The 14,350-nt window shown below is 39.3% G+C and overlaps 1 protein-coding gene across 1 annotated transcript in view; it reads right to left on the reverse strand.

The window, feature by feature from the left end:
• Positions 1-7,007: 7,007 nt before the first annotated feature.
• The window catches only part of TRPS1 (transcriptional repressor GATA binding 1), a 213,080-nt gene continuing 205,737 nt past the window's right edge, over positions 7,008-14,350 (reverse strand). The window contains exon 7 of the mRNA XM_058832589.1: positions 7,008-13,338. Within this exon, the coding sequence (XP_058688572.1) occupies positions 12,277-13,338 (1,062 nt within the window). The 3' untranslated portion in view covers positions 7,008-12,276. The remainder of the gene's footprint in view (positions 13,339-14,350) is intronic.

Below are 14,350 nucleotides of genomic sequence, written 5' to 3' on the forward strand. Positions count from 1 at the left end.
CTGGTGCGGGTGGAGCTGGGCAATGCAGGTGAGTCTATGGCGTGAGGATGGGTAATGGGCAGCTGAAGGAGCCCAGCAGGAGGATGAAGGAAGTTCAGCATCCTCAGACATGCCTGAGTGGGTGCTGCCCTGCTGTTCCCCAAGCACAGCCAGACCTCCTCCCATCCTCAGAGCTCCCTGCTGGGCTCTCAGAGGTCACCTCAGCAGGACACAGCTGGCTGCTGTGGCAAACCTTCCCATTTCACAGTTCCATAAAGCTCTGCAGAAATGTGATGTCATAAACTGAGGCAGATGTCAAAATATGTCCAACCCTGCTGTGCCAGATGTAGCAAAGGTTAGTTCTGCATGGGAAGGGTGGGGGGAAGTGGCTGCTTTACTTAATCCCCTACCCTGTGGCAACAAACTGTTTAGGCAGTTTGGAGTTGGAATTTTCAGAGACAAATCACTTTGGGAAAGTGGATAAAGCTGCATGATTTACTATTATCAAATTCTTTGCATTCTTACTTAAAGGGTCTAAATGCAAAATGATGATGATCTTTGAGTATGTTGCACAAAACAAAAGCACCTGCCCCTCCTCTGCAGCTTGTTCCTCTGTGCAACCCTCTGGTGTTACGCAGGCTGTCAGTGGGGTTGAGAAGTTCCAGTCTCAGGTGACTGATGAGCAGTCACAGAACTTTGTCTTAGTAAATTAGTATTAATTATTATAAAAGTATCAAGGAGAAGAGGAATACCATGAATTGAAGAGCACCTACAACTTTGATTCAAATCAGATGTTTTGGTGGTCCCACAGGCAAAGCTAGGGATGATATTTGGGAGTCTTTCATTTTCAAATACGAATTAGAACTTTTTTCCTATGCAGAGGTAAATTATGCAGCAATCAGTGATGGGCTGTAAGGGGCAGAATGGAATCAAAGGCAAGACTTAGTTGGAGAAAGAAGCAGCAAAAGAAAAAAACTACCTAGTAAAAAATATCTACCTAATGAGCACAGGAAAGAAGAGATTAAATTTTCACCATCCAGCTCCCTTTATCTCCTTGTCTTCTCTCCTGTAGTGGTTTATTTTGGTGAGGATCTGCAGTGCTTGGCTCTGTGGAGTACAAGGGCAGTTTAGCAGTGGATTTTCGACTGGCATAGGCGAAGTACTTGCACTAAGCAGTTGTTGGATGTAAGAAAAATGTCGGTACTTGCCCACTGTTCCAAGTGTAAGGAAAAGCAGACTGCAGTTGTGCCAATGAAGGACTGTTGAGCTGTGGCTACCAGGGGACCAGGGGCATCCCTAGCAGATGCAGGGAAAGGTCTTCAGGGTGTTGCAGCTGCAGTTTTACTCCTCGTCCTGTATACAGACCTTGTGCAAAAAATTTCACTGTTGTGCAGATGAGAATCTGCTCTAAACCAGAACCAGTCCAGCTCCCCACACTGCAAGTTTCTGATCACTTTAGACTAATAGCTGCCAAGAAAAATCTCACACTGCCTTTTCCCACATCACCAACTGCTCATTTTACCTCCACTTACCGCTGACACAGGTGTTTCTGTCACTGCTGGGAACTGCATAGGGGAATTCACGGGGGTTAAAAGTCAGCTTTCTGGGGCAAGTGGGAAACACAAATATTTGTGCTAGTAGAAGGAAGAGAGCAGAAGAGAGAGCAGGGCAGATACGAATGGGTCTGCAGCTTTTGGCAGGATCTCCAGCTTGCAATGTTCCTGAACTGTGGTCTCAGGCAGCTGATGAAGAATGAGAAAATGCATTGTCTTACCCAAGGCATGTTCCCAGTACCAACTGTTGTCTTGTGCAACAGCAGTCGGATCCCACACTTCCCATAGTCCCTGGAACTTTGCTATCCTTGTGCATTAAACAGCCTTATGAACTTCCTAGGAATAACCTTTATTTTGTACATGTTTGACAACTATTATATTTTATTGAAATTCTTTTTTATATAATCACACATTTCACTCTTGCTCCATGAATACTTTTTCTAGTCCTCATGTTCCAATCCAAAATTCCTTTTACCTTTTTGTTTATTTTTTGTTTGTTTGTTTGTTTGTTTGTTTTTTGTGGGTTTTGTTTTGCTTTTTTTGTTTTTTAATATTTAGGTTTTCTGGCGTTCTGCCAAATGTCTTTGTCATCTTAGACTGCATGCAGGGCAAAGCCTCCCCTTTTATGTGTGCCAGTAATTCAGCTCTCGTGTGCTATTCCATGTCTCCTCACCAGCAGCACAATCTCTCTCCAGGAAATGGAGAAAGCTGGTTTAAGTGCAAACTTGGGATGTATACGTAAATCCATCTTTATAACTTTTTGTTCTGCTCAATCTGAAACAATTTATGTAGAAAAGTTAATGGTGTATTTTCCATGAAAAGTTTTTTAATATACTATTTTGCCTAGTGCACAGAGAAGAGGGTTTGCATAATATCGTGAATAAAATCATCACAGAAATCTATGGCTTTAATTTGAAGATGACATCAGAGAATGATTGAGTGAATCTTCAAAAACAAGAATTATATGATTGGTTAAAAAGCTGCACCTAGATTTTTTTTTACTAAATAATTAATGCAGTTCAGGGTCTTTTTGTAGCCTGGCTTGGATGAGAGAACTAGCAAGAATATACATTTAATTGTGGAACAGACACAAATCCAGCTTTTCCACCGTCAAACCAAAAACTTCCTAGAAGGAGAGTTGAAATAAAACTTATTAAGTTCTAAGTAAAGCTCATTAAATTGTGTTGAAACAAGTCCTTTTAAAGAAGTGAAGTTTTCAAAACAGCACTAAAGTGTTTTGTTATAAAAGAAATAATCTTGTCCTTTTCTGGGCAAGAAGAACTGTCTCAGAAGTGTTGGTAATTATAACAGCTTGGAATGGATGGCCATGTTCTGTGCTATGAAACTGGAAGAATGGGAATTTTCATTGTTGTAGTTTCTTTATTTGTAGTACCAGAAACCAAAGATTTGCCCACAATATTCATAATATAGGACAACACAGTAGGACTGTGATCTACTTGATCAAGTGCAGACATCTGCTATGTACATATTGTATAGCTCTGTCTATAAACAAGCTAAACAATAGGAACACCACCCACTCAGTAGCAGGAGACATTTCCTTCTTCCTAATGTCTATGTCTATATGTATGATGGATATAAAACTGCTTCTGTCTTTACAGCTTATCTAGAGAAATACAGCAGATTATCAAGAAAGCTGTTCCAGACACCCTTGTCAGACAAGGGGAACGAGTCGATGGAGGCAATGACAATACCAGCAAATCAAGAGGTCAAGGCCATTTTCTGGTCTTAGGAGACTGGGATAGTTCTGCTTGGAAACCTGCTGCTCCCCCAGAAAGAGCCCACACACTGAAGCCATGTGGCAGGTGCCTCAGGACCTATCCCACTGCTCTTGGTGTTTGCTGCTTCTTTAGGGGAATGGGCACAACCCATTCCTGCCTCTTCCCCTGGGACCTGGGAATTGCCTTCTCTGTGATAATTCCCCAGCTCTACATGGGAGCTGCTTGGAGGCAGTGCTAGCCCTAGACAAAGCACACTAGGGACTGCTGCAGCCACTACAATTTTCAGCCATGATCCAACCCCTGTGCATGTGCCCATCTTAATTTATAGAGAAGTTTGCCAGAGTTGTGTTAACAAGTGTGATAGCAATGTCAGTGCATCAGCAGTCCAGCATGTCATGCTTAATCATAGAAGTTAATGTATAATTACTAGGGATATATTGCAGTAAGTTATTATGGAAATATAAATAGATGGAAGGACCTTTGTGCTCCTTTATAGTTAAGAGCCACGTGTTTAATGGGGTATTGTGTACTTGCATACAGCTCTGGTCTCAGAGGCCTGTGTATTAGAGAGCTCTTGATATGCTCCACTTTCCATCTACAGCTGCACTTCAGGTTGTTTTGGCTTTTGTCTCCAATTGCTCCTTGCTGTATATACTACACTCATAAGGGAGAACCATAAATTAACTGGGTTTGTGAGCATTTATAATCACAAAATTATCTAGGTTAAAAGGGATTTCTGGACATCATCCAGTATGGACCTCTCTAGTGGGTGGCTATGAACATCTAATATGCTCCTGCTCTGAACATTCAACTGACTCTCTCAAGAAAATGAGGATCATATTTTGCATTTACAGTTGAGTGTCCAAAGTATTGCAATGTGAATGCCACCCTTAGGGAACATTAACTTTAAAAAATCACCTTACCTTTCTGAAAGGCTTTCACATCTCTTACTTTCATAGCCTGAAATATATTTCTTTTTATATCTGATTCCAGAAGGGAGGAAAATACTCAAATTTGTTTAAAAGGGAAAAAAAAATTCTCATTTTACTTTCCAAGATATTTTCTTTTAAAAGATAAGTGCAAAGTATGTATCTAGTTCCACTCCTTAAAATGTTCATTTAGAAAGCCTTCCTGATCCATTTCTACACACTTGTTTTCTTATTTTTTTAAAAGAATGCTACAATGAGAAGAGACCTAGCTTAGCTTTATGTTGGGGCTTGCTTTTTATGTTACAAGCCATAAAAGAAATTATTTCATTCAGAAAAAAGGCTAGGGCAGCTGCATTGCCTTTGCAAAAAAAAAAAATAAAAATTAAAAAGCAGCTCATCTGTGGCATATTTAAGCCATCATCTTCACAGAGTGTTGTAACCAAAGGTTTTTTGGTTTGGTTTTGTAAAATGTATTTCTTTCCTATTCTTTTAAATGATCTTATTTCTTCTCTGTCCAACTCCTCTGACACTGTACCAGCACTGATGGAGCTGTTTGGAGGTGGGTGGCACAACTGTCACTGTATCAATCTCACCATTAAGCTGTCAGTTCCACAGTAGCATTTGGAGCTGAATCAGACAGTTCCACTGACATTGCATCCACATTGTGTGAAAGACACTTCTATTCCTTTGGATGCGTAGGAAACACTTTCCTTTACAGCAAGGACCCACTGGCACACAAGGATTAGTCAGACTCTTCATGGAAATCAAAGGAAGCTGGTGTAAGTACAAACTCTCCCTCCATCAGGTTTCAGGTGTCCCCACTGCCCAGCCTAATTGCCCATCACAGTTAAACTTCCAGGGTAGACTTCCACTGAGATTCTTGATTTTATATCCCCACTGTCAACAATCTTTTAAAGACAGGCTTGTTTGTGATTTATAATGAATAAGGTTGTAAGAAAACTAGGCCATTTCTAATAACAGAATACTCTCAAAAGAACCCCACTTCCCCTCCATATGGAATGAAGCACCCTGCTTATTCATTCTGTCCATTTTCTTTTGCATTAGCACCTGTTCTGATATTTATTTACTTACTTTTTAAATTTAAACTTCATACATTTATAAATCTCATTGGATAAGGGTCAGGACCTGCTACTAGCAGATGCATTCTCTTCTATATTCTCAGGCTGTCTGTACTAGGGACAACAGTTTTGACCTACATCAAGATATGACAGCAGTTAAAATTTAAAAGGAAATAAACAAGGACACTGCTGCTAGAACAAGAAGTCCCTAGATTCTTGGCCAAAAGTTAAACCTTATAATAGTATATTAAGACTGATAATTCTGTTAGTGTGCACTTATATGAGCTGCTTAGATGTGTAGCTGCTGTTGTAAGAGGAAAGCATTAACAATGCAAGTAGACTATACAAATAGTGAAACCACAAAGGAACATTTGATGTCTTCAGCTCCTACAATTATGAGCTCACTTAAGTATCTGGAGATGGACATGCACTATTAAACACTGTTTTGAGCTCTGATTAAAGACATACTGCATTGGTCAGGGATAGTTTTATAGTTATAACAGAAATTTGGATTAAATCTTGTTAATCTCAAAAGATGTTGTTAAAACAGAATATGTCATTTTTATAGTCTTACACAATGCATACTGACCAGCTTTTGCATGTAGCATCTTTTTCAAAATGCATAGTTGATGTCTCCAAAACTGTGTCTCCTCATATATGAAAGCTTTTCTTTTCTTTGTTGCAGTTATTATTTTTTTTTAATGTCAGGAAATTAAAAAGAGACTGAAAATGCATAAGGTTTTACATCCAAATTCATTGGAAAAATGAGTCATAGAAGTTATTTTTGGCATGGTGCTCTTACAATTAAGCTCTAGAACATTTCTACCATCATAAACAGACTTTACCATTTTGTATTAGTTTAAAACAATATGCTGTATGAGAGTGAACAAGCTCTCAACCATGGAGATGATACAAAACCTATGGAGAAAGGAAATTACAGCATAATGGAAATGATGGCTGGGAGCCATACCACCCAGATCTGTTAGCTCATCCGAACAGAAATGCCAGGCTGAGCTGATTTGGTCAGTGCTTTGCTTGGGATCTCTGAGGAAACCTCCAAGGTTGCTGAAGGAAGTGGTGGCAGCAACGCTGTAGGTGGTATTCTCTGTTCTTGAGTCACCACTGGGTCAATAACCTGTGTGATGGGAGCCAGCAGGATCCCATTCTCCCATGGAAGAACAGCAGGCATGATGTGAAACCACTGTCCTGAGTATCAGGAATTGTTTCAAGACCATCATAAACTTTGTATGAGGAGCAGACCTGGTGACCCTGGGCAGTTGATCACATTTCAGTATCAGCCTTTCTCTCATAATTTCTCCAAATTGTTGCAGTACTTCCTCTTCCTTGGGGCGGGAGAATAAAACCAGTAATGTCATGCCAGGATGATGGAGTACTGAAAAACGTTAGGCTCCATTGAAAGAGACTTTCACTCAAATCCTGTCATTAACTTGAATGAAATTTGGATCACATCTAGAGCCCTTAGTACAGAAAGACTGTGACAGGACTAATGTGTTTTTGAAGGAGCTCTTCCCTTTTCATGCCTTTCCTGTTTGAGCAATGCTGCCTTTGCCTTTCAGCCATAATCACCAGCCATTACTCAGAGATGCTGTCAGGCCCCATCATGCTCCCAGGGCAGCTCAACTCCAAATTGTTCTCCTCCCCAACCCCACTATGGTGTAGTGACACTATGACATTACTTTCTCCCCAGAAACAACGACAGAGATCTGATTTATAACTGGTGGTAAAACTTTATTATTCAAGTTTAGATGTAACAGACATCTTTGCTGCCTGAAGATTGTTTGCATAAGAAATACACCAAGAACATGTTTGTGAGTAGAAATGAACATGCACTATGAAAACCAAAAAACAAAACAAAACAAAAAAAACCCGAAACAAAACAGAACAAAAAACACATCCATGTGTTGTAAGGACAAAACATTAAGAGCCAGCATTCTAGAGTCAAATCAGGGCTACAAGTTTAATGATGGTTTTTAGCAACATGAAGTCATTCTTTATGAAGTATTTTTTTTTTTTATTTTATTTTTATTTTTTTTTCCTGCTGGTGAATTTTCTATAAGCTAAATTTACAATGGCATTTTGAGATGTTTCCTTTTCTCCTGTTCTCCTACACAGAGCTCAGAGGCCAAAATGATAGGAATGGAAAACTGTGGTAGCTGTTACGATGTTTTTACTTTACTAAGTGTAATTTTACTTCACTAGTAAAGGAATTTTACTAACTGTAACAAAGAATCAAATGAAACTGGTATTTATCTGGCTGTCAGCCATTTAATTATTGTCTTTTATCCTCTTAAAGTAAATTGGGGTGTGTGTGATCAGTATACAGGTAGCATCTCCCCAACTGCCAGCTTTCCAGAGCTGGCTGAATGAAATAAAAACTGTGAAGAAGAGGGTAGTGAAGAATCCTATTCTGAGGTGAGAAAAATTAAGTAAATAATTTTACTTGGCCCATCCTAACTTTAGAGGAAAGTTTAGAAGGGATTTCTCACTTATCTATCACATTGGGGATATGCTGACAAATTACTCACTGCTCTTTGCCAAGCATAACTGTCTCCACAGAAGCAGAAGGAAATATATCTACCCTTCTGGCTGCACAGAAGCGACCTTCTAATCTCCTTGGCTTTTCCTGACCAGTATTAGGAATTAGCATGTTAAGTCAGCCAAGAAAAATCAATACAGGAGCAAAAATGAGAATATATTTAGACATACTGGGCAAAAAAGCAGATGGTAGACAACATCCTTAGCACATAAAGCAAGTAGTTATGACTACAAAACAACAGTGTCCAGTCCAAGGGTGGACTTGAAAGTCTGTCCCTGAACTGAGTACTAATCCACAGTTGCCAAATCAGTTTTTCCCATTGCACAATCACTGTGTTTCAGCACTGTATACAATTAGCATCAGTCACTTGTCCTGCTGCCCCTCTAACTGCAAAAAAATAATCTATTGTACACAGTGTGTGTCAAACTTTTGAGATGTCTCAATTTTTTCTCTCTTTAAAAGTGTCACAATAAACAATAGTGCCTTTTTTAGGCAAAACCAAGATATGTGCATCCAGTGTCTTTCCCCCTTTCTGGATAGTCCATGAAAAATTAGGAGAAGAGTTTCATCAGCACAGTGGCAGTTAGGTGCAAAGTACCTTTTGGAAAGTACTCTTAAGTTTAGCACCTGAACAGAAACTGTGCTCTGAAACATCTTCATCTCCTGCAGCATTGAGGGGGCAGCAGCCATGAAGTGACAGCTTGGAGACAATCTGGTTTGCAGATGATGTCACAGGATGGCTCCATCTATACAGAGAGTTACTGGAAACACTGTGCCTGTTCCACAATCTGATTAGTGACAGGCACCACAAATCCTCTCATTTTGAAGCATATACTTATCTGGTTGCCCAATTTGGGATACATTTTAAGATCTTAAACTACCATTTCTTTAGTAACAGAAGTTCACCACCTTGAAGCTGATAAATTGAGAACAAAGACTGATTGTTTGAAAGTTCAATTTTTAGTGCTATAAATTGATTGAAACACAGTGGGTGCAGTAATTACTTGTGTGTGCTAACATTGGTTTCCATCTGAAAGTTATTAAATGAGATTATTCTTTTCCAGTGTCAGGTTTTTTTTTTCTTTTTATTAGTACCCATTGTGAGGGGGTCTGGAAGATGGATGGAGTCACCTCTCTTCTGTTAAGAAACAAAACTGTGCTCCCCCTATCCCAATCAAAGAGAACAGGCTACAGCAAAATCCCATTTCTTAAAAAGCAGAAATCTTAGAACATCTCAATATGTCATGGCAAGAACAATGAATGTTTTTTTCAAATTTTATTTGCACCATCTAGGTGTGCAACAGTAACACTCAAAACTCTGTCTTGTTCTTTGCACTCATAAGATTTCATTTCTCCTCATCCCCAAACCCTGATATGTGTATTTCCTGTTAATTTGCCTCTGCTTCCGAGTTTAGCAAGAAGTGTTATGAAGTTCAGGGTAGTGCTCAAGTCTTACAATGCACATGTCCCTCTAAAATATTTTGCCATGAAGATGCAGCTTCTGACAATGAAGAAGCCAGAGGAACTGGTAGGTCTTAAGTGAAATAAGTCGAACCAGTAACTACTAAAGATCGGCAGGCAGCTACCTTTGAAGCAGATAAAAATCACTGCTTGCTGAATATAACATCTTCCTTGGAAAAGCTGAAAAGGACACACACTGGACCCTGACGTAACGAAACGAGGGCAATCTATTTCAGTCCCCACAGAAAAAAAAAAAAAGAAACAGAAAATACCCAACAAAAATAAATCCACAAAAACCAAGTCAGAACTTATTACTGGAGAACAACAGTAAAAATGTAACCAGACTTTGTCACTGGTATCAAGCTGGAGATTCATCTAAAAAATAGAAGAAGAAGAATGTGGCCCAACATCCTTTGCTAACCTAGAACACTACTGAAGGGTTACAGAACTCAACCACAGCAGATTGAGTGGGACGTTCCATATGCTGCTCACCAGTAAAGAAGCAATGGGTGGAGCAGGAAGGAATGCAGCCTAATGCTGAACAATAGCCTGTCTGTGCCTAACAAATCAGAGAAACTGTGCAATAACGTTTCACCTCTGTGAAAATATAACACCTAAATACTGCCAAGGTCAGTGAGACCTTTGGTGATCAACTGTGTAAGTGCCTCTCACGCTTGGTGATATTTGTTGCCAGCTGCTTTAGGCACATTATTTCTCAAAAGACTATCAAAGTGCTGAATGTTTAGGCCAGTTCCCTCCTGGTTTTCCTTTTGCCAACCCCTATAAGACATTTCCTATCACCTCTCCTTTTATTTTCCACCTCCCTGTTTATCTGGTTAAGTATCTTAATAAGTGCACCAAATACTAGAAGGGAGAGTGGTGAGACTCAGGTAAGTTAAATACAAGAACTTTTTTTTTTCTTTATGATGCTTTAGTTCAATTACATGAAAATCTGAGAAAGGCGGCATGTAAGTGAGATCAGAATAGGACCCTTTACATATAATCTCAAGAGAGGACTTTGAGTCCAGAGATATTTTTATAGAACATTTTAAAAAATAAAATGCATGAATGGAGAAATAAAAGACAACATAATATCAGAAAGACATTTTAAACTTCATTCGCTGCAACATTCATGAACCAGTTGAGCTACACCTGCCATCCAACCATAAGGAACTAAGACCCTGCACTGCGAAAAAGAAACAAACCCAAACAAAACAAAAAAGCAACTGCGTAATATTGTAAAAATGGAGTGCAATGCTACTACAGAATGCAATAAAATATCAGTGCTGCATCGTCAAACAGCACTTATCAAAATAATTTCTGAAATGTTTCTTCTGAAACACAGACAAAGCAATAAAAAGAGGATATATGTTTATCATTTTAAGCATAACAATGTGAGTTAAGAGCTTAAGAATACAAAAGTACTTGGAATGAATAGTGCTACCCTTTTTTCCTAAGTAGGCATAAAAATATTTTCATTTCCTTCTTATTTTTCATACCATTAATATCAACAAATTTCATTCATTTCATGTTATCGTTTACAACTTTAATGCACACACACAGAAAAAAAGATACCTACTGCAATAGAAATAGTTGCTTCATTACCTTGTTTGCTACATTTGCAAATGTAAACAGCGAGGCAGAGCCAGAACTGACTCTAATGCATGATGGAATATCTTTGTTGCATACGTACACTGTAGAAAATAATTATTCAATATGTCAGGCACCATTATTTGAAATGTAATACATTAATATTTACTAGAAAAATAAGGTTTTTTTCTATTTGTTCTCCCAACTTCTTTAATGAAATAAGTTAATCTGACAGTGCATCCAGTAGCTTGTAATATCTTCTACATCCCTGTGGCAAAATAATAAACTACTGGTTGGGACACTATAATGAAAATGATTAAAGTCAGTTCTTGTACACCCTTGTAGCAAGCATGGAGGCTCGTCTAACAGCACCTTTAACCAATTATTTAATATTTAGTTATTTAGCCCTATTTCCCTGAGCAGTTATGCTGAGGAGCTTTCCCTTCATGGATAGTTTTTAAAAAGCTTTATGTATTAAAAAGTACTATGAAGACATTTAATGCTACTTAGCAAAAGCTGGTATAAGTCTACTGAAGGGATTGACTGGTATGTATAGCAACATTAAGCCTGTGGAGAAGTAACCTTAGACTTTAAGGTTTAGAAATGTAATATATTAAAAATATATTAAAATAAAATACAGCAGGTTACCTTATTCTATGCAAATTAAACCTGGAGTGTGGCTTCTGTATTAGAGAATTCACTTGCGCAAAATGGTTTTCCTAGACTAAAGTGTGCCAGAAAGAATGTAGTGATAAAATGGTAGCTAAAAATCAGCTGAGTCTGAGAAACACATAGATGACACTGCTGCCAAAGCTCTGAGGACAATGTGATCCTAAGGCATGTTGTAGGGCAGAAATTTGCCCAAATTAAAGAAAAGAAAATGACTTTTTAACATCTGTATATTTAACATGTCTAGTTCTTATATACAATGTGCATATGTTCACTACACCCCTGCAGCAGTATATACATATACACATCTTTGCACTCTTGCCAGTTATGTCTCTTACACAACAGCAAAGGTATAAATTGTCCAGTAAAATTTTCTCAAGGTTATTCGGCATGATTCACTGCATTCTGGCTAGCTTTGGTGGGCCATGTCCCACTGAATTATCTTCCTCCCCTTCTGGCCACCATCCAACTGTTCTTTTTTCTTGGTAACCCACTCATTTAAAAGAAAAAAAAAAAAAAAAAAAAAAAGGAAAAAAAAAGAAAACAAAAAAGGAAAAAATAAAGAAGAAAAAGAAAAAAAAAGAAAATAACAAGGGATTTAATATTGGATAAGGCATGCTCTCTATATGAAGTGCTTTATAGGTCTTCACAAGACATTACAAGCTATTGAATTCCCATCAAGGAAACCTATTTCTGTTTAATTGTGCTAAGTGCTAAGGTTTACTCTTTAGGTTTTCCATTCTTTTCAGCTTGTGCATTGTTCCTGTGTAGGCCCCTCTGGATGTGAGTTGTGAAGTCATACTTGTCCGTGCAAAGATGCTGGCATATGCTGCACTGGAAAGGTCCACTGTCACCGTGGCAACTCATATGCAATGCATACATCACTTCATCCAGAAAGACAATGCCACAGTGCACACACTTGGTAGAAAGTTCATCTTGAGTACTTCTATCAACTTTCTCTGTTTTTACTACATTCAAGGGACCTTCATTTTTTACATTTGGTGGTGCCTTACTCTTTTCCTTGGAGGCACCATTTGCAGTTGGCCCAGGTCTGGAATGCTTTATCGCCAAATCTAGAGGAATGTCATTGTCTGATCCGACAGCTGAAAAATGAGGAGGCAGATTAAAGGTGGGATAAGGCACATAGTTTTGGCAAGGATTTGGTAGGCCAGGCACATGACTCAAGTAGTGTGGATTCCCAGGAACAGACAGCTTATATTTACTCCAGAATCTCAGCCAGTCAGCTTCACTCTGAAAGTCATTGTGTACAAACGGAAGTCCAAAAAGTGGGTACTGGTATTTTTCAATAGGGCTTCCAGGTGGAGAATAGTTTGGGTGTTTCACAGGTCTCATGTATTTTTCTATTGGGCTGCCTCTCTCTGAGCTTCCTTTCCCTTCTGATATCGATGAACTGTTTCCTGGGTCTCCAGTACTTTCCTGAGGACTTTTTATCTGAATGTGCAAAGGTTGCATCCTTTTGTGAATATCCAGAGTTTGGCTGACCAATATTGGCTGCTGAGCAGAATGGCTTTTAGTCAATGAACCTGGGGCCTCGTATTTACTGAGGCTGGGAAGCTGAATTTCTCTCTGATGACCTTCAGGTAAATGATCCTCTGACCTCCTCTCTAAGGGGCTTCCATTGACTTGCTCCTCACTGCTACCCCTCTGCTGTTTGTTTAGCTGCTCAGCCTGAAGTGCCTCCGGGTTAAGGCGCTTTCTTGTTCGTCTCCTAATGATCTGTTCACCATTGTTCTGTTTAATGATGTTTAAAGGCCTGGGAGTCTGCATGGAACACACAGAGAATGAACAAAAGGGAAAAAGAAAGACACATTAAACAAATATGTGAGACAAGGCTCATGCAAATTTATCTTTTCTTTTGTGAAGAGCTGTATTACAACAGTGTTATAGGAATGACCAAATTTCAATACACACGCTGATTCATGGCCCCTTATGCTGAAAGTAAACTATAAAATGGCTTGTTTTATCAACCTGAGTCAACCATCTTAGACATTCTGTACCTATTTACTTAAAAAGGCATGAAGTATCCAAGTTGTCAAACCATTTATTACCTCTAACTCCTAAAAATTTCTGGGAGAGACATGTTGAAAGTGGGTGCTGAGGTGGGAGGTGCGAGGCCCTACGCACTCGTGTTGTTCTATGCACCGTGTCCCCAGAGCTGCTCTCCGGCAGGGGTTTGCACAGGTCCCACTGGGACGAGAACTGAGCAGTGAACTTACCTTCATTCTCACCCTGCCCTGACATGGACAGAAAGCACAAGCACACATAGGGCTTGCTGACCACCATTGCTGTCACACAGCAAAAGGGCTGCAGCTCCACTGTGTGCTGAGTGGGATGATGGTGGCTGGAAAGGGACTATGAAAGACGGAGAAGAAAGCCCAGGAAAGCTATGCACCAAAAGATCTACCTCTGCTTTGGTTCAACTGCCCCTCCTTCACCCAAGTGCATTGCTTTCTAAGTGTTACTGATGTGCTACTAAGTGATGAGGGAGAGAAGGCATCCCCTGAAGGCAGGGCAAAAGGGATCTGTAAAGAAATAAGCATGACAAAGAGGCAGAGGGAAGAACCAAGTGAGGGCTTCTGCTTCCATTTGCTACTACCCAACATCAGCTCATGTGATTTATCTAAACAGGCCTGTTTAGATAAGAAATGAAAATACCTTTGTGTGGAAAACAAAAAAACGGTACAAGGAAGGACAGCAGTTAGTCTTCCTTTAAAGGCTCCCCAGGAGAAAAGCAATAGTATCTGAATGAAAAAAAGTACTCCACCAGCAGTAT

Source organism: Poecile atricapillus, chromosome 2 (assembly GCF_030490865.1).
Source record: "Poecile atricapillus isolate bPoeAtr1 chromosome 2, bPoeAtr1.hap1, whole genome shotgun sequence".
In the NCBI taxonomy this organism is placed as follows: domain Eukaryota; kingdom Metazoa; phylum Chordata; class Aves; order Passeriformes; family Paridae; genus Poecile; species Poecile atricapillus.